At 42.9% G+C, this 24,916-nt stretch overlaps 2 protein-coding genes across 3 annotated transcripts in view; one reads left to right on the top strand and one right to left on the bottom strand.

Annotated features, from left to right (window-relative positions):
- Positions 1 to 828: 828 nt before the first annotated feature.
- LOC123997286 (YY1-associated factor 2-like) lies at positions 829 to 6,955 on the bottom strand. The gene is made up of 4 exons (XM_046301459.1): positions 6,820 to 6,955; positions 6,358 to 6,483; positions 3,258 to 3,410; positions 829 to 2,562 (listed from the first exon to the last, which is right to left on the bottom strand). The coding sequence occupies exons 1-4, from the start codon at positions 6,843 to 6,845 to the stop codon at positions 2,319 to 2,321; spliced, it is 549 nt and encodes a 182-aa protein (XP_046157415.1). The 5' UTR covers positions 6,846 to 6,955; the 3' UTR covers positions 829 to 2,318.
- A 472-nt stretch (positions 6,956 to 7,427) lies between these two features.
- The window catches only part of LOC124033146, a 33,876-nt gene continuing 16,387 nt past the window's right edge, over positions 7,428 to 24,916 (top strand). Inside the window, exons 1-8 of one of the 2 annotated variants that reach the window (XM_046345107.1) lie at positions 7,430 to 7,615; positions 7,852 to 7,937; positions 10,268 to 10,329; positions 11,120 to 11,362; positions 11,567 to 11,637; positions 19,601 to 19,738; positions 20,421 to 20,635; positions 20,916 to 20,954. In XM_046345107.1, the coding sequence (XP_046201063.1) occupies position 7,937; positions 10,268 to 10,329; positions 11,120 to 11,362; positions 11,567 to 11,637; positions 19,601 to 19,738; positions 20,421 to 20,635; positions 20,916 to 20,954 (769 nt within the window). In that variant the 5' untranslated portion in view covers positions 7,430 to 7,615; positions 7,852 to 7,936. Of the gene's footprint in view, positions 7,616 to 7,851; positions 7,938 to 10,267; positions 10,330 to 11,119; positions 11,363 to 11,566; positions 11,638 to 19,600; positions 19,739 to 20,420; positions 20,636 to 20,915; positions 20,955 to 24,916 lie in introns of both variants that reach the window. The other variant, XM_046345113.1, reaches the window with a different exon arrangement.

Below are 24,916 nucleotides of genomic sequence, written 5' to 3' on the forward strand. Positions count from 1 at the left end.
CCTTCAAAACAGCCTTAATTTGTCGTGGCATGGACTCTACAAGGTGTTGAAATTGTTCCACAGGGATGCTGGCCCATGTTGACTCCAATGCTTCCCACCACAGTTGTGTCAAATTGGCTGGATGTCCTTTGGGAACCCAGCAGCGTTGCAGGTTTTGACACAAACCGGTGTGCCTGGCACCGACTACTATACCCCATTCAAAGGCACTTCAATCTTGCCCATTCACCCTCTGAATGTCACACCCACAATCCATGTCTCAGGACTTAAACATAGATTTATTAACCGCTCTCCTCCCCTTCATCTAAACTCATTGAAGTGAATTTAACAAGTGACATCAGAAAAGGGATCTTATCTTTCACCTGGTCAGTCTATGTCATGGAAAGAGCAAGTATCCTTATTGATGGTGTCGAAAGCGGCACTAAGGCCTAGGAGCACGAGGACAGATGCAGAGCCTTGGTCTGACGCCATTAATAAATACCACCTTCACAAGTGTATAACAGGGAGCTAATTTCTTGTGATTTTTTTTAGGGGGGGGGGGGGGTTAGTGGTGCCACTCCATCTAGGGTATTATGTAAAGGTTACATGTAGTTCCTTATTGTATAACCTGACAGCTGTCAATGCATTTTCCAAATGACAGTCTCCTGTGTGAGGAGCGTAGAAAATAATATGGGTCCTCACCATCTGCCACAGCCTCGTAATTAGCAGACGGATTATCGCCTGCCCTTGTGTGGTAGCTAACCATTCATCTAAGGTTGCGAGATCAGGTGGCTTGCGAGGCTACATCTGCCACCCACTCTGAACAAGAATTGAGGATACTCAGTGTGACTGATAAATCGATCAATTAGATTTTATTTCACAATATAAACTGTTGATGATAACATGCTTGACTAGAAAATTCTGGAAGAGAAACTAACAATACTGTTTCTTAATTTTTACTCAAACATTATTATTAGACTGTAACACAATAATTGAGATTCTCATTGACGTACATACAACATGGCTGGCTATAACCAGTAACATAAAACAGTGATATGATTCAGTAACATGTGCAGTAAAATGTTAGCTGAACTACAAAGTAATGCTTCATAAACAATGAGAGTTTCTGAGACACAGATTAAGCTTAGTCCTGAGCTAACAAGAAGCATGTTCAATGAAGATTCTCCATCAAGTGATTTTTAGTTCAGGACTAGATTTAATCTGTGTCTGGGAAAGTAGACCAATATCTTCTCATGAATCAATGTACACGATATACCAGCAGGTGCAAACTATCTGCTGCTAACAAAATTCATCTTTTACAATCAAGAGGTAGTGCACTTGCTTCATATTTCACCTCATAATTAGAGTTGTTGCTAAATTCTGGTCACATTCCCAAAATTCCCAGTTTTCCTGAAATCTCAGTTGGAGTAATACTGAATGTCCTACTTATTCCCTCTTGATTTCAGGAATGTCACAACCGTGATTAGTGGAAAACGTACAGACTTTGGGTAAGTTACCGGAAATGTGCAACCCTACTCATAATGCATATTCGTATTCCTCTGTAGCAAAAAAAAATGTGTTTACTCTGCAATAGTCCACATTGTTGAGAGATAGAAGCCAACCACTGATGAGTGATGACACTATTAACACTGAGGTGTCGTAAGTACATCACATGGCATTATTCAGTTGTGCATCCAGGGTTCATTCAACACTAATATATAATATATATAATAATATACGCCATTTAACAGGCGCTTTTATCCAAAGCGGCTTACAGTCACGCGTGCATACATTTTAACGTATTAGGTGGTCCCGGGAATCAAACCCACTATCCTGATGTAGTAAGTGCCATGCTCTACCAACTGAGCTACAGGAGACCAACACCATCAATACCATTACAGCTTCAGTTCACTCAGGCCATAAACAATTTAAAACGTTGTGCAACAGAAAACAACTATGAGTGTTTCTTATTGGACAGGGACAGGTACCCCCCCCCCCTTCTAGCTTCAGTCCATTTTCCTTCTGTTTGGTGCCTACTGAACACAACCCAGATCTTGGCTGAAACCAATACGTTGATGCTACACAGTGTTCTCCCAGCACCAAAAGCCCAGTCATTATACTTGCTCATCACTGGAAAGAAGTGTAGTATTCAACCCAATTGGAACTGGTGGTGGTGGTATTTAGGCATGTTGAGATGTTGGGGTGAGGAGTATCAGACATGGGGTTGTTGCATTGGGTGTAATCTTCCATGCTAGAATTTTATGCAATATTCAGAGACACACATGTCTTGTTCCATGAGACCAAGTTGGATGAGTAGGGAGGAAATGGGGGAGGGAGTAGGGTTAGTGAGTCTCTCCGTTAACCAACGAGCCCTCCCCCCGAGGTGAGGACGACCGTGACACCCCCCTTTCAGTGTTGTCAGAACTAGTGTTGCCGCTCTGGCTGTGCTGGTCTGCCGAGGCAGCACTTGAAGGAGTGCAGGGGGGCTTGGTTTTCTCCTTAAAGTCTGTGATTATGACGGTCAGGTCGCCCACCGTAACCTCCAGGTGCTGGGCACTGCTCCGGTCCACGTTTTTTAACCTGGGCCTGGGAGGGGAACAGAGAAGGGTATAGATGGATTTAAATGGTTAAAAAACAGGAGGAGGGGTCAATAGTATGGCTAGTCAGGATACTAACAGGGAGGGGTCAATAGTATGGCTAGTCAGGATACTAACAGGGAGGGGTCAATAGTATGGCTAGTCAGGATACTAAGAGGTTAGGGGTCAATAGTATGGCTAGTCAGGATACTAACAGGGAGGGGTCAATAGTATGGCTAGTCAGGATACTAACAGGGAGGGGTCAATAGTATGGCTAGTCAGGATACTAACAGGGAGGGGTCAATAGTATGGCTAGTCAGGATACTAACAGGGAGGGGTCAATAGTATGGCTAGTCAGGATACTAACAGGGAGGGGTCAATATTATATTAGTCAGGATACTAACAGGGAGGGGTCAATATTATATTAGTTAGGGTACTAACAGGGAGGGGTCAATAGTATGGCTAGTTAGGGCACTAACAGGGAGGGGTCAATATTATATTAGTCAGGATACTAACAGGGAGGGGTCAATAGTATGGCTAGTTAGGGTACTAACTAACAGGGAGGGGTCAATTGAAACCTGTGAATGATTTTGATAAAATGTAATTATCATGTAAATCATTGCACTAATGTAAGAGGATTGAAATCTTCTTCAACATTCATAGTATCTTTGCAAATATGTTCTTCAAACATAGGTTCCTCCTTACCTCATCTTCTTGTGGCTGTTCTTTCTCAGTGTTGGTTCCTTTTCACTCTTATCTTTCTCCGATTTCTCCTTCTTCTCTTTTTTGGGCTGTGTGGGTGAAGCAAACTGTGGAGTGACTTGCTGGGCGACAAGTTGGGAGACAGGGCGAGGCTTCCTAAAAAACAGAAACAAGTGTGACTATTGTTATTTACCCTGCCTTTATGTACATATCTACCTTGTACCCCTGCACATAGCCAGCAGATTCCAACCATATCATTTACACTGCAGCAATGGTAGTGTCAACCAATCAGCTCTTTTGTTGTTTCAACACAACATGCCAATCCATAATGGCTGCTGTGGCTACTGCCAGCTAACATGAGGACAAAGAATGTATTCAACACAACACGCCGATCCATAATGGCTGCTGTGGCTACTGCTAGCTAACATGAGGACAAAGAATGTATTCAACACAACACGCCGATCCATAATGGCTGCTGTGGCTACTGCTAGCTAACATGAGGACAAAGAATGTATTCAACACAACACGCCGATCCATAATGGCTGCTGTGGCTACTGCTAGCTAACATGAGGACAAAGAATGTATTCAACACAACACGCCGATCCATAATGGCTGCTGTGGCTACTGCTAGCTAACATGAGGACAAAGAATGTATTCAACACAACACGCCGATCCATAATGGCTGCTGTGGCTACTGCTAGCTAAAATATGAGGACAAAGAATGTATTCAACACAACATGCCGATCCATAATGGCTGCTGTGGCTACTGCTAGCTAAAATATGAGGACAAAGAATGTATTCAACACAACACGCCGATCCATAATGGCTGCTGTGGCTACTGCTAGCTAAAATATGAGGACAAAGAATGTATTCAACACAACATGCCGATCCATAATGGCTGCTGTGTCTACTGCTAGCTAACATGAGGACAAAGAATGTATTCAACACAACATGCCGATCCATAATGGCTGCTGTGTCTACTGCTAGCTAACATGAGGACAAAGAATGTATTCAACACAACAGGCCGATCCATAATGGCTGCTGTGGCTACTGCTAGCTAACATGAGGACAAAGAATGTATTCAACACAACACGCCGATCCATAATGGCTGCTGTGGCTACTGCTAGCTAACATGAGGACAAAGAATGTATTCAACACAACAGGCCAATCCATAATGCCTGCTGTGGCTACTGCTAGCTAAAATATGAGGACAAAGAATGTATTCAACACAACATGCCGATCCATAATGGCTGCTGTGTCTACTGCTAGCTAAAATATGAGGACAAAGAATGTATTCAACACAACACGCCGATCCATAATGGCTGCTGTGGCTACTGCTAGCTAAAATATGAGGACAAAGAATGTATTCAACACAACATGCCGATCCATAATGGCTGCTGTGTCTACTGCTAGCTAACATGAGGACAAAGAATGTATTCAACACAACATGCCGATCCATAATGGCTGCTGTGTCTACTGCTAGCTAACATGAGGACAAAGAATGTATTCAACACAACAGGCCGATCCATAATGGCTGCTGTGGCTACTGCTAGCTAACATGAGGACAAAGAATGTATTCAACACAACACGCCGATCCATAATGGCTGCTGTGGCTACTGCTAGCTAACATGAGGACAAAGAATGTATTCAACACAACAGGCCAATCCATAATGCCTGCTGTGGCTACTGCTAGCTAACATGAGGACAAAGAATGTATTCAACACAACACGCCGATCCATAATGGCTGCTGTGGCTACTGCTAGCTAACATGAGGACAAAGAATGTATTCAACACAACAGGCCAATCCATAATGGCTGCTGTGGCTACTGCTAGCTAACATGAGGACAAAGAATGTATTCAACACAACAGGCCAATCCATAATGGCTGCTGTGGCTACTGCTAGCTAACATGAGGACAAAGAATGTATTCAACACAACACGCCGATCCATAATGGCTGCTGTGGCTACTGCTAGCTAAAATATGAGGACAAAGAATGTATTCAACGTATCATGCCGGCTCCACGGTGTCTTAATGTAACCATGATTGCATTGCAACCCCAGTGCAGCTCAGTGTAAACAAGCATAAGGGAATCTGCTGGCTACCCAGCACAGTGATTTGGTACTTCCTGTATATAGCTGCACAGTGATCTGGTACTGGTACTTCCTGTATATAGCTGCACAGTGATCTGGTACTTCCTGTATATAGCTGCACAGTGATCTGGTACTGGTACTTCCTGTATATAGCTGCACAGTAATCTGGTACTTCCTGTATATAGCTTTATTCTTGTGTATTTTATTCTGTGTTACTATTTGCATTGTTCTTATTTTTAACTGCATCGTTGGAAAGGGCTTATAAACAAGCATTTCTTGGTAAAGTCTACATCTGTTGTGTTGTATTCAGCGCGTGAGACAAAATCTATTTCATTTGAATATTAAGCCATTAACAGAATTATGCACTGCATATTTATGAACACTGGAAATATACAGGGGTCCTGTTTAGCTAGAGTCCTATTGTATGATGCATTTCTTTTCTTTGTTTAACCAGGTAGGCCAGTTGAGAACTCCTTCTCATTTACAACTCTTTGCATTGTATGGTAAAGTGAACTACCATGAGGAAACACACTGCACATAGACAAATACTGCACAGGGACAACATCTTACTGGGTACAGTGTTGACAACTGACTACTTTTCCTGGAAAATGTTCCAAATCAATTTTTATAAAATAAATAATATATATATATATATTTAATAATGGGATAAAACTACAAATATATATGTTCATACATACATACATACATACATACATACATACATACATACATACATACATACATACATACATACATACATACATACATACATACATACATACAATTGACAATCTGCCACACTAAATGGACCATAGAATCTGGCAAAAAATGTCCCCAAATTAGAAGTGTCTCATTCAGACTAACTACTTGAATTTGGGCTATGATACTACAATGATTGGTGAGTCCTCTGTTGTAGCTTTAGCAGCCTGATTGATACAGTTACAGCTAATAGTAATCACTACCTGTATCTATAGTTTGAACCAAATAAATGATGTCCCGGTAGTTTTTCTTACCGTGTTGACGTTCCCTTTCGGACATCGCACATCATGCACTTGAAAGCTTCTGCGGTGTTCCTGAACGTACAGACGCTACAGTCCCAGTATCCATCGTCCGAAGAGGGCTTGGGTTGCCGCTTCGGCCTTCAAAGAAAACACGCACAGAGATGGGGCCCAGCACTGTCAACATAGCCATTTAAGCTAATATATTAATCAATGTGTGTATATATAAAAATATATATATATTTTAAAAAAACACAACAATACAAACGACTCTTATTTGAGTCGAATGATCAGACTCGTCCCATAAAAGAGCCAATCCGCCGCCATGAAGATACAATGTAGCTAACTAGCTAGCGGCGCTACTCATCCATTGGTAGCGCACTCTGTTTACAAGTGTTCATCACATATTTAGGCAATTTTTCAACATAAATATATTTATAAATATATACGTTTTTTTTTTTTTTTTTTTTTTTTTACCTTGTGGGGCTCTTCTTGTCTCCCATCGTATAAAATCTATATTTGTTGGAGCTCAATATTGGTTAATTTTTGACGGGCAAATTGACCAAAGCCGCTCTCTCGGTTATCGTGAAAACTCCAGTCGAGTGGAGGGATGATGATCACGTGGTAACGCCCATCCAATCATTCTGAAGGCGCGCGCACACACACACACACACACACACACACACACACACACACACACACACACACACACACACACACACACACACACACACACACACACACACACACACACACACACACACACACACACACACACACACACACACACACACACACACGATGTCATACTATTCTTCCACATTCTGCATTTTAAGTCTAGATGCAGGCAATTTGCACATAATGCGGGTACATATATATTCTAATGGAAAAGCGATGCAGAATTCCCCCTTATAGCCTTTCCTCAATATATTTGATTGCAGTTTTAGAATATATTAATACTTATATTTGAGAATATATGAATACTTATAGTGTGAATGTGATAGCTGCCTACATAATGGTTTTGCGTGGCATCATATAGTGTAGTCAATGGTCCGAACATCACCATTCCGGAACGGTAGGTGGCAGGATACTTACTCTTTGTAGCATATTGCACTCCACCAATCAACAACGAAGAGCTAGGATTTTGGTGGCGTTTTGTTGTCGAAAGTTGCAAGAGCAGAAAGGTTAAACAATATCTTCTATTTTATTGCCCTGCCCGCACAATTTTTTTTGCAAGACTATATTTAATACTAATACAGAGCACGTTCAGTCGGTAAGTTCGTTTTTCATATCAACAGCTTCAGTGCAAAGCTAGCATCTGTTTGTTAGCTAACGTTGACTACTAGTAAGTTAGCTACCATGCTAAATATACAACATTGTTTGAAGCGACATTATCATTGCAATTGATTTGCGATGTTAACGCATCAGCATTGTGAATCGTCAGTTATTGAATATCAATCACATTTGTATCAATATTGCATAGATAATTCAATTGCTACATATTTGCAGGTTTTACACCATCCCACACCATATCCCCCTGAGGAGCCCATCATCATCATCATCATCAACAACAACATCATCATCAACAACAACAAGTAAGTTAATTAGCTACAACTCCACCGAAGTAACTGGACAATCGGTGTGTACAATATGAAGGGACAGTTATAATGAACCCATACTTTCATGGTTTGATTTGCCATATGTCTTTTTGCCAGAGTATTAAAGGGATGTTTTGTTAGTTCACACGCTGCCTGTACTAACCGCACAAAGTTACTGTCTAATGGGGCTTTCGTGTGCTCGTGGGGAACTGGAAAGAGTCTGACAAGATTGTGTTTAAATGCCTTTAAAGTCGGACCAATTTTTCAACCAGATTTTTAGCTAGCTTGATAATATCTCAGCATGACCTCAGTCTCGCACTTAAAGGTGCAATATGCAGAAATCACTTTTGCCATTTCCTGGTTGCTAAAATTATAATAGTTAATAGCCTAATTTCCATTTATGACAAAACGAGCAGTCATTGTGTAGATAATCATCTAAACCGCTGTGAAATATCTTTACCATAACTAAAAACATTGTTTTTTCAGCTGTTTGAAGCTGGTGTACAAAACCGTAAGTAAAAGATGGCAAAACTGACAACAGCAGCGTAGAAATAGTGGACGTAGAACAGATCTACCACTTCTTAGACATGCTTTTAATGAGAATGACAGAACTATAACTCACATTTCTATGTGAATTTTGTCAGGTTGCTCAAAAAAATCGAATCAAAGTTTTTGTCACTTGTGCCGAATACAACAGGTGTACAGTGACCTTACAGTGAAATGCTTACTTACAAGCCCAAACAAACAGTGCAATTTAAGTTTAAAAAAAAGTTTAGGTAAACAATAGATAAGTAAAATGACAGTGAAAATAACAGTAGTGAAAAAAGTTACATGTTGTAGCAGTCAAGAGTTCACAGGTGAAGTGTCAAGGATTTCATTGCCGAACGTAGGATTACAGCTTCATGTCACACAAGTCTCCTACTGACAGTTAGCCCATCGCCATCCACACACTGATAGTGCTCCTATTTAGTACCCCTAGAATTTGGTTGCTTTGTGCTTCTAATTAGACCAGTCACACTGGTGATGTGGTCCAATGAGACTTCGAAAACCAGGCTAGCTTGCGCTGCAAAGCTAGTTTACCAGACTAGCTAACGTGTAACGTGTCAAGGTGATCTAGTGAGTTGAATGGCCAATCCTATTGCTCAAACACAAATAGATGACTTTTCCGTGTGTAAACTTAAATAGCTTACAATGATAGACTGCCCTGTCAACTGTGGGACCTTATATAGACAGCTGTGTGCCTTTCCAAATCATGTCTATTCCATTTAATTTGTCAGGTGGACTCCAATAAAGTTGTAGAAACTACTCGGGATGATCAATGGAAAGAGGTTGCACCTGAGCTCAATTTTGAGTCTCATAGCAAAGGGTCTGAATACTTATGCAGGTTTTTGCTTTGTCACTATGGTAATGTTGTGTACATTGAGGATTTTTATTTGATTTAATCCATTTTAGAACAATGTTACTGTTTGAGTACAGGCTACTGTGATTGTAAATAAAAATGAAATTGCTGCATTCGCTAGGTTATTTATCATCCAATATGATTACATAGTACCTGTCTTGACTGCGCCAAACCGGGAGAAGCAAGTTAGGCTAGCTAGCTAGGCTAATCAAGACGTGCCCTTTCTCATCCTACACAGTTACAAACCTCCCATTCAAAATATTAAGTAGCAGCCTTACCTGTCGATTGTTGTACTGTAACCCATCATTTAACTTGTAATTGTCATTTTAATTCTGTCATTATGATTTAGTCTTCCATTGATTAGATACTTTTGTACATATAGTGTATGTGGGGTCACCTTCAAATGAGTGGATTTGGCTATTTCAGCCTCACCTGTTACTGACAGGTGTATAAAATGGAACACACAGCCACGTAATCTCCATAGATAAACATTGACAGTAGAATGGTCTTTAACAAAGAACTCAGTGACTTTCAATGTGGCACCGTCATAGGATGCCACCTTTCCAGACCCTGTTTGTATAGGCTCGAAACATGGTTAATTATAATTTTCAGAGTGCTTATATTTCCCATCTTTTCACCAAAACAGTGGTGGGGTGGCCGTTATTGTTTAAAATGCGTGCTGGCCCTTTTTAAGGTCTTTTGGTTGACAAGGTGAAAGGTCAGGTGTGAAACGTCACAACTCGGGATGCTGAACTCCCAACATCATATGAAACGCCCCGTTAACGTACAACACACTTGTGTGAAACGACAGCTACTCGTATACATACAAGCAGTGGATAATTAACTTATTTGAATCTGTGACCCTTTGGGGTAATTATTGTGCCTGGCTCGCAATCGCCTGTGATTGTATGCTTGTTGTCCCTTGCAGTGCCCAGGCGAAGGAAAAGTAGAATCCGAGAGGCCTATGACGAGCACTTTTCAGAGAGCGTGGTAAGTGACTGTACAAAGTACTTTTGGCGTATGTATTGTCTTCAGAGTTATTAGGCCTTAGACCATCCTTGAGGGAATATTCAGAGATTTCAAACTCATCTAGGTTATTTCTTGCATACTCTGGTATATGGTATAAACTGCTATTTCAAAAATCAGACGGTATGATTTTCAATACCGTTTAAAATAGAAATATATATTTTTTTGTGGGGGGGGTACCCCCACCTCGAGGGTACTGCAGGTTCCGTGCTACGCCACTACTTATATCTAGAGGTGAAGTATAACTGTAAGAAATCGATGTGTCAATAAAATTGTATCCAGCTCAGGGCTCCAGCTATGCATTTGGTTTGCTAAGTGTCAAGATAATTAAGCTTCTTGGTTACAGCAGACATTCAATCCCCCCCGGATATTTGAAATAGCGCCCCCTTGTGTGAGTTAGGCTAGCTAGCTAGGCTAATCAAGACATGCCTTTTTGTCATTCCAACACAGTTACAAACCACTCCATTCAAAATATTAAGTAGCAGCCTTACCTGTTGGCTGTTGATTGTTGTACTGTAACCCATCATTTAACTTGTAATTGTCATTTGAATTCTGTCATTTTGATTTAGTCTTCCGTTGATTAGATACTTTTGTACATATAGTGTATGTGGACACACCTCCAAATGAGTGGATTCTGTAATACGGTATACCCAGGTATGGTACAGAAACTGTAGGAAAATCTGGGTATCGCCCTGCACTCTTGTTTTTTTGTACTAATTTTTTAAACTAATCCATGTTGTATTGCTTTTTTTAGGTAACATACCCAAGAATTTTGAATGCTGTCGAGAGGAGGACGGCTGTGACAAGACCGGAGCAAGACTATGACGGAGAATTTGAATACGAAACCAATCAGTATAGCGGCATTCGAAGTTACCATGATGATGACCACAGAGGACACCGTAGCGACAGGATACACACAGGAAGTGATCGAGGATACCATGGTGACAGTACACCCATAGGAAGCTTCCGAGTGAGGAATTCCCCACCTCCCCGACAAGTGTGTGAAGCTTTATTATGGTCAATCTAAGATTTAGGCCCAAATACTTGTCATTTTGCACATTTTGGTGTGAGAAGAAAACTCAGTAGTGACACGAAAGGTTTTTAGCTAAATAGTGCTGGGTATTTTACCAAGTCAATACCTTCTCTACTATTTTCTGTCTCTAATATAGGATGACTCCTTCATTGCTTTTTTTCTGTGCAGGAGGATTACAGAGATTGCTACTACAGGGACTCCAGAGATGATTCTCTGATGGGGCATCAAGGAGAGATGAGGTAACCCAGGGGTCCCCTTCTGTTACTTGTTAGGCCCAGGTCCTATATGAAGCTTTTTTTGTTCATGATCTACAGTAGTAAGCCTGCTGTGTTTTTATGAACATGTGTGATCGAGACCAGTGTCTTGTATTTCTCCTTACGTATGGTGTATTGATGCTTTATATGAGCTTGTATAAAACAGGGTTGTGATGTTATGCACCCGTGACTGTAAGTCGCTTTGTATAAAAGCATCTGCTAAATGGTGTTTATTTTTACTGTTGTTATTATTCTATGAACCACCAGGTGGTAGCAGAGTCTTGCATTTCTCAAGCCCCTTTATGAATGGTTTGAGGTTTTGTCTTGATTTGAGGTTTCTGAGGGGCATTTTTCAAATTATGTACTGTATCAGTCAAAAGTTTGGACACCTACTCATTCCAGGGTTTTTCTTTTTAATATTTTCTACTTTGTAGAATAATAGTGAAGACATCAAAACTATGGAATAACACATATGGAATCATGTAGTAACCAAGAAAGTGTAGAACAAATCAAAATATATGAGATTCTTCAAAGTAGCCACCCTTTGTCTTGATGACAGCTTTGAACACTTTTGGCATTCTCTCAACCAGCTTCATGAGGTAGTCCCCTGGTGTGACTTTTTGAAAGTTAATTTGTGGAATTTCTTTACTTCTTAATGTGTTTGAGCCAATCAGTTGTGTTGTGACAAGGTAGGGGTGGTATACAGAAGATTGCCTTATTTGGTAACAGACCAAGTCCATATTATGGCAAGAACAGCTCAAATAAGCAAAGAGAAACGACAGTCCATTACTTTAAGACATGAAGGTCAGACGATATGTGACATTTCAAGAACTTTGAAAGTTTCTTCAAGTTCAGTCGCAAATCCATCAAGTGCTATGATGAAACTGGCTCTCATGAGGTCTGCCACAGGAAAGGAAGACCCAGAGTTACCTCTGCTTCAGAGGATAAGTTCATTAGTTACCACTCTCAGAAATTGCAGCCCAAATAAATGCTTCAAAGAGTTCAAGTAACAGACACATCTCAACATCAACTGTTCAGAGGAGACTGCGTGAATCAGGCCTTCATGGTGAAATTTCTGGAAAGAAACCCCTACTAAAGGACATCAATAAGAAGAAAACACTTGCTTGGGCCAAGAAACACGAGCAATGGTCATTAGACTGGTGGAAAACTGTCCTTTTGGTCTGATGAGTCCAAATTTGAGATTTTTGATTCCAACCACCGTTTCTTTGTGAGACGCAGAGTAGGTGAATGGATGATCTCCCCATGTGTGGTTTCCACGCTGAAGCATGGAGGAGGAGGTGTTATGGTGTGGGGATGCTTTTCTGGTGACACTCAGTGATTTATTTAGAATTCAAGGCACACTTAACCAGCATGGCTACCACACCATTCTGCAGCGATACGCCATCCCATCTGGTTGACCTTAGTGAGACTATCATTTGTTTTTCAACAGGACAATTACCCAGAACACACCCCTCCAGGCTGTGTAAGTGCTATTTGGCCAAGGAGACTGATGGAGTGCTGCATCAAATGACCTGGCCTCCACAATCACCTGACCTCAACCCAATTGAGATGGTTTGGGATGAGTTGGACTGCAGTGTGAAGGAAAAGCAGCCAACAAGTCCTCAGCATATGTGGGATCTCCTTCCAAGACTGATGGAAAAGCATTCCTCTTTAAGCTGGTTGAGAGAATGCCGAGTGTGCACAGCTGTCATCAAGGCAACGGATGGCTACTTTGAAGGATCTAAAATATATTTTTATTTAACACTTTTATAGTTTTGATGTCTTCACTATTATTCTTCGAAGTAGAAAATGGTAAAAATAAAGAAACACCCTTGAATGAGTAGTTGTCCAAACGGTTGACTGGTACTGTATGTCTATTTGTGTAATTGATCACTTTGATTATATAACATATGGCATTGATCAAAACCTTGAATTCTATACTTTTAATTCTTACGGCTCAGTAGGAATTAGTACCCATCTCAGGAAAAGCTTAGACTGAAATCCCCACTCGAGATATATCACACTTGACTTATATCACACAATCACATTGAAGAGGGACTGAAGCGAATTTGCCAACTTATCTCTGAGCTATTGCGAGGGAAATACCGACTTTCATAACATATTCCACTGATCGACTACCACACTCCTCCCCTTGAGGGGCTTGGCGCTCCACCCCACACACTGCACAGCTAAAGTCAGTGGCTCTGCCCTGCCCCAGTGCTGCCAAGACATCCGTGTAGCAGTGGCCCAAAACAGAGTGTCAACAGTTCAGTCCAAGACCAACCCCTCCCCTTCATTCTGCCACAAGTGGAGTCACCAGGCTCCAGACGAGGACAAAGGGCACTACTCACTGAGCCAACAAGGTTACCCCCTCCCCCCCTCCGACTGGGCAGCCGGCCACTCCCTCTCCCTCTCTAGCTAAACAACCACCACCATGCTCTTGGCTCTCCCCAGAATCTATGCACAGCGTACATGCTCTCTCTGCTGTCCTGGGTGGAGAGAGGGAGCGCAAGCTCTATTATTGGACCAGATTCCAATTCCGTTAGCCACCATTATATGCCCCATCCAACCTCTGTATAGGGTCCTGATGAGAGGTTCCAGGAAGTTCATTCTCAATGCAGTCACCCGTCGTGATAATGAATATTATCGATAGTGATATTACTCTGCAACGTAGACATTCTCTTTTCTTCCAAGATGGCAAGACAATTCATATGTTGTTGTAGTGCCCATCGGTTATGAATGTTTCAACCATGTTGAAACGTTGTTTTTACCGTCAGTTTCTGGTGTAAAAAGTACCCCCCCCCCCCCCAAAAAAAGAACTACAATAACCATGAGCCTTGCTGTCTATATCGTACAATAATAGAGCAGGTACAAGTCAAGTGCTACACAAGCGAACAATTGAGTGTTCGCCAACAGTGCAAGTCACTTGCATCTCCCCCTGTGATTGGACGATACAGCAGCTGTTGAGTGGCATTATGTGCTCGCCAACAGATCACGTGACTTGCATCTGCTCTGTGACTGGATGGCACAGAGCGCAGTGCTGTGTGGGATCAGTAGTTTGTTTACCTCAACTCCGGTATGTACACAGTCTACCCTTGTTTTCTTCTTCAATTCTCACAGTTGCTGTAAGGCGAGGTGGTTCTAAACGTCATCTTTTGAATGAATGATTAATGGTTCACCCCAGCTTTGTTAATCTAGTCAACGATTGGAACCACGATAATAAGCATGTTGTTGAATGTTGTTGCTAAAAATGAGTGGCCGTGTCAGTCCCGGAGGGTGCCGGAGTCCCGGAGGGTGCCGGAGTCCCGGAGGGTGCCGGAGTCCCGGAGGGTGCCGGAGTCCCGGAGGGTGCCGGAGTCCCGGAGGGTGCTTTGGCCTGTCAGTGTTGCAGAAATGCACAAAATAATTGGTAAAAAATTGTATTGAGATTGTAAATCCAAAAAGTTGTGTTTACAATTCAATTGTCCAAGTAAGGCCTTTTTGGTTCACATTAGAATAATGCCAATAGTCATAACTGCTTCCTTGGCTTGTAGGAGACTTGTAGGTAGAGGAGGCTATAGCAGACTCCTGGTGTGGTGTGGATGCTTCCTTGGCTTGTAGGAGACTTGTAGGCAGAGGAGGCTATAGCAGACTCCTGGTGTGGTGTGGATGCTTCCTTGGCTTGTAGGAGACTTGTAGGTAGTGGAGGCTATAGCAGACTCGTGGTGTGGATGCTTCCTTGGCTTGTAGGAGACTTGTAGGTAGTGGAGGCTATAGCAGACTCCTGGTGTGGATGCTTCCTTGGCTTGTAGGAGACTTGTAGGTAGTGGAGGCTATATAGCAGACTCGTGGTGTGGATGCTTCCTTGGCTTGTAGGAGACTTGTAGGCAGAGGAGGCTATAGCAGACTCCTGGTGTGGATGCTTCCTTGGCTTGTAGGAGACTGGTAAGTAGTGGAGGCTATAGCAGACTCCTGGTGTGGATGCTTCCTTGGCTTGTAGGAGACTTGTAGGTAGTGGAGGCTATAGCAGACTCCTGGTGTGGATGCTTCCTTGGCTTGTAGGAGACTTGTAGGTAGTGGAGGCTATAGCAGACTCCTGGTGTGGTGTGGATGCTTCCTTGGCTTGTAGGAGACTTGTAGGTAGTGGAGGCTATAGCAGACTCCTGGTGTGGTGGATGCTTCCTTGGCTTGTAGGAGACTTGTAGGTAGTGGAGGCTATAGCAGACTCCTGGTGTGGATGCTTCCTTGGCTTGTAGGAGACTTGTAGGTAGTGGAGGCTATAGCAGACTCCTGGTGTGGTTGTAGGAGACTGGATGCAGACTTCCTGGTGTGGTGTGGATGCTTCTTGGCTTGTAGGAGACTTGTAGGTAGTGGAGGCTATAGCAGACTCCTGGTGTGGTGTGGATGCTTCCTTGGCTTGTAGGAGACTTGTAGGTAGTGGAGGCTATAGCAGACTCGTGGTGTGGATGCTTCCTTGGCTTGTAGGAGACTTGTAGGTAGTGGAGGCTATAGCAGACTCCTGGTGTGGATGCTTCCTTGGCTTGTAGGAGACTTGTAGGTAGTGGAGGCTATATAGCAGACTCGTGGTGTGGATGCTTCCTTGGCTTGTAGGAGACTTGTAGGCAGAGGAGGCTATAGCAGACTCCTGGTGTGGTGTTGACAGTGCAGCAGGCAGGCATCTGGGTCTGGTATTCCACTTGCCTGGTCAGGAGGTTGACGTGAGGCCTCACCCCTGCAGTGCAGCCCACAGGATGCAGCGTCCAGGAAGTCTTTGGAAGGTCTCGCTCCTGGCCGGAGGTGTCTCATCGACCGGCCTTGTGGAGACTGAGGTGGCCAGACAGAAGATGAACAGCAAGGCCACACCCCCACTACCTCTCCCTAACACAACTAAAGACAGGGTTCTGGGCCTAGGGGTCTGCTTCATGGTCCTCAGTCACATGGTCCCCCACGTGTGTGTGTGTGTGTGTGTGTGTGTGTGTGTGTGTGTGTGTGTGTGTGTGTGTGTGTGTGTGTGTGGTGAACACTGCGGGGGGTGCCTTGGCAACTGAGGCAGGCAGGCAGCCAGTGGATTAATCAATCTGCTCCTTTGTGGAGCTCTTGACCTCGTGATGAATAACAGATAATGAGGGAACATGGGGAGCCTTGTTAAGTGCCAGAAGTGCAACTGGTTCGGAGTCAACTACTCTCCCTTTGAACTTTCAAAGTCACCTCAGCCATGCCTTGCTGCATGCTGCTCTGTTTTTTTTGTAAACCTGTCTTTGTAATTGGACCTCAACCCATAATTGCAGTCATGTTATATTTGTGCGTGAGGCTGATTGCATTCAGTAAGATGATGAAAGAGATGGGAGGGGTCGGCGGCCGTTTGTCTAAAGAAGCCAATTAAATTGGTATTGGGTTTATATATTTATATATTAGTTTTCAAAATTAGGTCATAAATGTTTTTATTTGTTTGTCTGATGATTTGGATGTAATGCATTGTGGCTTTACAAGCATGACCTTTTGAATAGAGGGAAGTGGAGTCTCAGATCGCACCCTATTCCCTACATAGTTCTCAGATCTTCTACATCCTATCTCAGACAGCCAGGACCTCCTTTTCTCACCCAGGTATTAGGCAGTTTGCTCTTTTTGGATCCTGAAAGAGATATTGGAACCCCTATGGCAGGTGAGGCTTTGCCACCCATTTGCTCTGATGTCTATTTGGTTACTCTTGCTTTCAATATATATGCCATTTAGCAGACGCTTTTATCCAAAGCGACTTACAGTCATGTGTGCATACATTCTACGTATGGGTGGTCCCGGGGATCGAACCCACTACCCTGGCGTTACAAGCGCCATGCTCTACCAACTGAGATACAGGACCACCAGATCAGCATGTTTTATTCTCCTTTGTCCACAAAGATGTAACCTGTTTAGAGAGCATCTTTCTACATTGGAAGAACTGCTTTGAAGATGCTGTTATAGATATAGTATAAAAATATCTATTTTTAAAATAACTTTAAAGGAATTTTCTTCAAAAGCCCCCCAAAAATTATACAAGTATATAGTCCACAGAATTACTTTTTCATAGGTTTGTTATGGAAAGAGAGGTGAGGTTAGAGGCATCGCTCACTGAAACGGTGGTAATTAACTTTAATTGGTAAATGGCAGTCTGAGCCGTGGCTACTTCAAACTGGTCTCGGGGTCGTAAAAGCTGGAGGACATGTTAGGCTGGCACATTGTTTGGGACGTGGCCCTGTAAGTTCAGGCAGGGGTCATGAAAACCAGGTGCCGTTGGATGGTTAATTTATATATACCTCTAGGGTTGGGCGGATCCAGATGTTCATACCGTTTCTGTACCCTACCTGGGGTATATGGTTTTACCAGAAGTGAACACAAGGGGTGCTGTTTCCCCAAAATAATATTTTTAGTTTTTTCTCCAAATAGATCTTTCTTTGAGTTATGCACAAAACTATTTAGGCAACAGGGATCATGATCAAGGAAGATATTTAATGTCTCTGCTGTAACCAAGGAGCTTGATCTTGTCACTTGGCTAGCATGTTAAGCAAACCAATTACATAGCGGGAGTTCTGAGCTGGATATAATTTATTTCACCTCTTAGATTTCGTATAGTTATACCTCAGCATTGTGGCTGCGTTATACCTGAATCTGACGGCCATAAGCTCTGCCTATCCTGCCTGGGTCAGGAGCATGCGCAAGCTGCCCTGTACCCTCAGTCATGCATAGCGTTCTTCAGGCTTGGCCACGTATCCCCTCGCCCTCAGCCTGTATCTGCATCAGCACCCTCTCCCAGGGTTGGCCTCGTATCCCCTCGCCCTCAGCCTGTATCTGCATCAGCACCCTCTCCCAGGGTTGGCCTCGTATCCCCTCGCCCTCAGCCCTCAGCCCTCAGCCCTCAGCCTGTATCTGCATCAGCACCCTCTCCCAGGGTTGGCCTCGTATCCCCTCGCCCTCAGCCTGTATCTGCATCAGCACCCTCTCCCACGGTTGGCCACGTATCCCCTCGCCCTCAGCCCTCAGCCTGTATCTGCATCAGCACCCTCTCCCAGGGTTGGCCACGTATCCCCTCGCCCTCAGCCTGTATCTGCATCAGCACCCTCTCCCAGGGTTGGCATGGTGAGAACCATCAAGGTGCCATAGTATGCAAATCAAATTGTATTTGTCACATGCGCAAATACAACAGGTGTAGACCTTACCGTGAAATGCTTACTCTCAAGCCCTTAACCAGCAATGCTGTTCAATAAATAGTTAAGAAAATATATTTGAAAAAAAAATGTTTTTAAGTTATGCAAAATAACAATAACGAGGATTTATACAGGGAGTACCGATACCGAGTCAATGTGCGGGGGTACAGGTTAGTCATTTTTAAAGTGATTATGCATAAACAATAATCAGTGAGTTGCAGCAGTGTAAAAACAAAGGGGAGGGGGGTCAATGTAAATGGTCCAGGTGAAATGATTTAAGACTGAGACTCTCTCCAATACAACCCAACATTGCAGAGTTATGTGCATCCTTTCAAGCACACATTTTTTTATGCACAAGTAAGGTTTTATATGTAAGTGGGTTAAATAAAGAGAAAAATTATTGATTTATTATATTATTTGTGCCGTGGTTCTATAAGAGCTTTTTGTCACTTCCTATGAGCCAGGCTGTGACAACTCGCACTCATTCTTATGTTTTAATAAATGTATCATATAGTGTGTGTGTTTGTGTGGCAGGCCTACAATGATGGCAAAAAAACAAACATTTGAGAGTACGCTGACCCTGGTGCTAAGGGGGGGGGGGTACAGCTGGAGGTTGACTGTTTGAAGGGGTACGGGACTTTAACAAGTTTGGGAACCACTGATCTAGGCTAAACTTCGGACTAGAACTAGTTGGTTTTAAAGATAGGACAGATATATCTTCAGAAATAGTGTATGGTGAAGTATTTAATATAATATTTGATTGAGGTATTGTCTTCTGTCATTTTTAGGATAAGCAGCAGAGCGGGCTCCCACCTCGGCAGCAGAGTTAAAGGAATAGCTCCTCTCTCGAGGACTGTGTCTTCAGAAGCTAACCCCGATAGATTGGACCCCAATCTGATGCAGGCCCTCATCTACTTGGACCGAGGGTAGGCATATCCCTTCTAGTGTACTTAGTTAATGGACCAAGTGCTAAAACCACTTGTTAGACTGAGCAACTTCAGGTGTTGTTGGCTTTCAGTTTGACTGTTTTTCAAGATACAAACCACAATTTATTTTGTCCAGCAACTTTAGTGTTTAGTTCTTTTCACTCTACACTTTTAGAGGGTTTTAGAATCAAAGTGCTCATCGTGGGTAGAGACACTGCCTTTACTTCTATAGTTGAATGGACCTCAATGGATAGGCTCTCTCTCTCTCTCTCTCTCTCTCTCTCTCTCTCTCTCTCTCTCTCTCTCTCTCTCTCTCTCTCTCTCTCTCTCTCTCTCTCTCTCTCTCTCTCTCTCTCTCTCTCTCTCTCTCTCTCTCTCTCTCTCTCTCTCTCTCTCTCTCTCTCTCTCTCTCTCTCTCTCTCTCTCTCTCTCTCTCTCTCTCTCTCTCTCTCTCTCTCTCTCTCTCTCTCTCTCTCTCTCTCTCTCTCTCTCTCTCTCTCTCTCTCTCTCTCTCTCTCTCTCTCTCTCTCTCTCTCTCTCTCTCTCTCTCTCTCTCTCTCTCTCTCTCTCTCTCTCTCTCTCTCTCTCTCTCTCTCTCTCTCTCTCTCTCTCTCTCTCTCTCTCTCTCTCTCTCTCTCTCTCTCTCTCTCTCTCTCATTCATATATATATATGTCTTGTCAGAGAGGACCCTGAGGGTCTTAGGCGAAGAGGCCTGGACCCCTACCCTGCTGGCCCAGCCGGGGACACTTACAAAACAGTACGGGATCGCTCTCCCGTCAGGATGGATATTCCACCAGGCCCTGTTATCATGCGCTCTGGGTCCAACACCAACAAAAGGAGCTACTCCCCAGACAGGGACCAGAAGAGCTTCTCCTACCAGCAGAGCCAGCAGAAGAGTAAGTCTGCATCCCAAATTGTTCCTTATTATTTCCTATAAAGTGCACTTAATTTGACCAGGGCGCATAGGGGACGGGAGTTTACTTTAACTACAGAGACCACAGCGCTTTAGTTCAGCTGTCAATGATTAACAATATCAGTTTTAAATCACTTTAGCCTGGCTCTGTACCAGTGTCCATACTAGCATACCACTTGACATGAAGCAATGCATTGGACATTCATCCTTTGTGGTACATCTGCCAGTCATTTTGGGGACCTTTTTCTGTCTCGCCCCTCCAGGGTATAACGAAGAGCCTCAGAGCCAGAACAGAGAACCTGGTAAGTCTAGATTACACATTGAACAGTCAAGCCGATTCAATGACCCACAGGGATGCAAACTAGTGCCTTTTTGTGAAATGAAATGTGCCGTTTTGAATCCAATATAGGTGACCAAGTAGATCTGATGAGAAAAGTTTGGAGGGGGGGGTGCTTTCGATCACTACTGGCTGTATGTGAACGAGTGATGCATGTTTGTACCAGTACTGTCTGTATCCAAGGCTCAGCCAATCATTCACATAACAACAGAATGCAGCACGCGACTGAAGAGAGAAGATAATCTATTTGCATAAGTTAAAGCATCAGCACGCGCTCCGGGAAACACCGCGGGTAAGTGGAAAGGCAGTTTACCAGTTACAGCAGCGCGTCCCCTGAACGATAACTGAGAGGTCGGTGAGAAGAAGCCTGACCACGGAGAGGTCGGTGAGAAGAAGCCTGACCACGGAGAGGTCGGTGAGAAGAAGCCTGACCACGGAGAGGTCGGTGAGAAGGTGATGAAGCGTACTGTAACCAAAAAACAACTGGCATTTGGAACGTTTGAGGTGACTAAGAAACTGTGGTGGAACAAGTATTGTTAGCATTTTATCTTGTAGCTGATTGAATTGTCCGTTAGCTAGACAAGACATGTTGAGCAACATTATCATCTTACGTATGTGGTTAAATTTGAGAATGAGATAATTAGGTGAAAATGAGGCATTGCTTATTAGGCCAGTGGATTCAGCGATCAAGTGTAGCAGGAGCTGGGCCTAGTTTCAGCTGCTTGTCACCAGAAGTGAAAGAAGCACCATACGTTCCCTCTTTCTCACTTTTTCAGTACAGTGGATAAAAAGGGGTATATCAGGTGTACACTCTGCCTGAATGAGATCAATTGTGCCAACAAAGGTTATCATGCTCTGCTGGCACATTGTAGAACATATGTCCACAGGCAGAACGTGTACAATGTAATAATGTGTAACATTATTTTTGTGCGCTTGATCAACATCTACTATAGTGGCCACTATAATAGAGCAAAAATAGATTGCCTGTTTGTTTCATTCTATTTCTACTTTAAGATGTTTTTTTCCCCAAGTGCAATATTTAGATGTGTGTGGTCACAAGCGTTCTATTATAAAGGTTGTCATGGTCACAAGCATTCTATTACAAATGCTGTCATGGCTAACTGCAATATTAGTGGATTGTTTTTTTTCTCAAGACTTGAATGTCATTTGCAGTAAAGTCTAGGCAACAAATAACATTCCATTGCTTTATTTACATGTTTTAGCTGTGAGTTAGGTTCACATTGACCACTTTATTTTACACACCGACTGATCATGTAGATCCTATTCTTTTTTGTTTAATAAGTTAAAACCTACATTTCCTCCTAGCAGGGATTGTTTTTGCATGTTTCAGTGCAACAACAAAAAAGTGTCACCTTTTTGGTCCCTCAGCAGTTTGCATCCCTGGATCCAGCATACCCCTCAAATTCAGTTTTGCTACATGTAAGCCTATCCATTAAAAAAAACAGTTTGACACCTTGGTTTGAAGTGCTGTAAAAGCTCAAATTGAGCACCTCTCTCTGAGAGGAGCATCTGTTTTCAGTGGAGGTGTGTATTTAAAGAGAGGTGCTGGAACATGTTAACCATTTTAATTATACATACACACTATTCTCCAAGGCTTTTGATTCAAGGTCTGACCTTTTTGGCTGGTGTGGGAGTAGCGTGCACACTGAGCTAGCAGATGTCTTTGAGATCAAACCAAAACACCCACCCACTCACATGACCTTCCCTTGTGAGTGGAGTGGGGCATGCATACCATTACGTAGTAACTCTTTTGTGCTCCTGAATAATTCCTTCACTGAATAGAATGAAAAGACTAGGATGAGTCCCCCCGTCCCCCGGTGGATATAACACCGATTTGCATAGGTTAAGGTAACCTCAGTGTGAGAGTATTGGGTAATTTTGATATTAAGGAGAATATTGGGGTTGGAGGAGAGTAGGGACAGTAACAGTGTCTTTTACATTTTTTATTTAAAAAATCCTTTCTCATCATCACTGCAGAGGTTTTTAAATGCCCTATTTCACTCATACATGCTACTGTGGAGGAGATGGGGCACAGTGGAAGTCTTCAGTCTGAAGAATCATCCCCCCTCCCCTCCCCTGGGGCGGCAGGTAGCCTAGTGGTTAGAGCATTAGGCTAGTAACCGAAAGGTTTCTGGATCAAATCCCCGAACTGACAAGGTAAACATCTGTTGTTCTGCCACTGTTCCCCGGTAGGCCGTCATTGTGCCTAGTTAAATAAAGGTTACACATATTTGGGCTGCTGCATATTCTAGCCGCCTTTTAGAAGATGTAGAAACCCCCTCCATCCCTGTAGAAACCCCCTCCACCCCTGTCTAATTAGACTAGGCTGACACAAGAAATGCACACCACACTGGGTCTAGTAGGCCTGGTCTTACTGAAGATATCCTGTATAATGTCTCTGAGTGAGCATTTCAAGTACAATGGTTTAGAGATGCACTTACTGAAAGCATGCAGCCTTTAGGTTCATGTGTAGCTTAGCCTACATGATTATATCTTAAGTATTATTTGTTTGGATTGATAACGCACACAACAACAATTCACCAATTTAAGCTGACAGAAATACCCTCTTAGACCTGCTCTAATACATTGGGTGTGTTAAATGCGATACGCCGTGTGTAACGTCCATTTTTGTAGTTTACTAGACTACTTGAGTCCTCTCTCTCTCTCTCCCCATGCCGCTTTCCAGACCTAGCCCCACCCCCTGTCACTCAAGGAGCACGTTTATTGTTGCTTGACCACGAGACACTTGCGTTCGGTCTGCATGGTCAATTTATTTGATTTATTTCACCTTTATTTAACCAGGTAGGCCAGTTGAGAACAAGTTCTCATTTACAACTGTGACCTGGCCAAGATAAAGCAAAGCAGTGCGACACATACAACAACAGACTTATATATGGAATAAACAAACATACAATAGAAAAAGTCTATATACAGTTTGTGCAAGTGAGGTTTATGACAACAATGATGTTTTTCACTCTGCTTCTTAATATAAATCCACTTGCGTTTTGTAATTACACTTTTTTTTGTGTGTGTTTCTTACATCTGAAAACCGCTAGTTTGTCTTCTCTTAGCAAGTTGGGCCTAAATCTTGTTAGTCGCTAATCGCTAGTTAGCTGGCTAGCAAACGAATAAATGTCAGAGCACAACAAGGCACATACAACAGCACCCCCAACACAACCACTCCTGGATGCTCCTCTTCTGGATTTGCAGTTCATCATTATCTGTTATCTGCTGATCCATTGGTCACTAATACTTTGTTGCGCGGCTGCCTCTTGTCCACTAGTTCAGTGTGTCTGGTGAGTGACTCATCACGTTACCAGATTCTCTTCACAACGCACACACATGGTGTGCCCTAGAGAGCGAGTTCTATCTTAGGTCGGTGCGACTCTTCGAACATTGCAAATAGCCTACATTTGCCTAAATATACATGATTTCTTGTTCAAAGAAACATCTGTTAATAGTATCAGAGGATATCCAACATTTTAAAAATATTGACTTCTAATTTTGCTGCAGTTTGAACTAAGGAACCACACGTGTTGCTTGGTGTCTCAGTCCGTCTCACAACCTGAGATCTTTGCTGTTTGGCTCGGTGGAAAAGGAATCAAACGTCCTGGAAGGAAGAGTTTTTAATTTCACTTTGGCTCAGTCTCATCGCCATGGGAGATTCCTTAAATAAAAACAAACCCACCAGCCCGTCCATATTTGTTGTTTGTAGACTTATTGGAGCCGATGGAGCACAATATTTTCAATTTAGTCACAGCTGAACTTGTCAACCGCTGTGGGTGAGCTATTCCAACGAGAGAACGTGAAATAACCAACGGTTTGTCTGTGCTGTGCTTATCCACAGTCCCATAGCATCTCGTCTTATCTGTTGTTGACTGTGCTGGTGCAACGATCACCTGGTCG

The sequence above is a fragment of the Oncorhynchus gorbuscha genome, linkage group LG01 (assembly GCF_021184085.1).
Source record: "Oncorhynchus gorbuscha isolate QuinsamMale2020 ecotype Even-year linkage group LG01, OgorEven_v1.0, whole genome shotgun sequence".
NCBI classification, from domain to species: domain Eukaryota; kingdom Metazoa; phylum Chordata; class Actinopteri; order Salmoniformes; family Salmonidae; genus Oncorhynchus; species Oncorhynchus gorbuscha.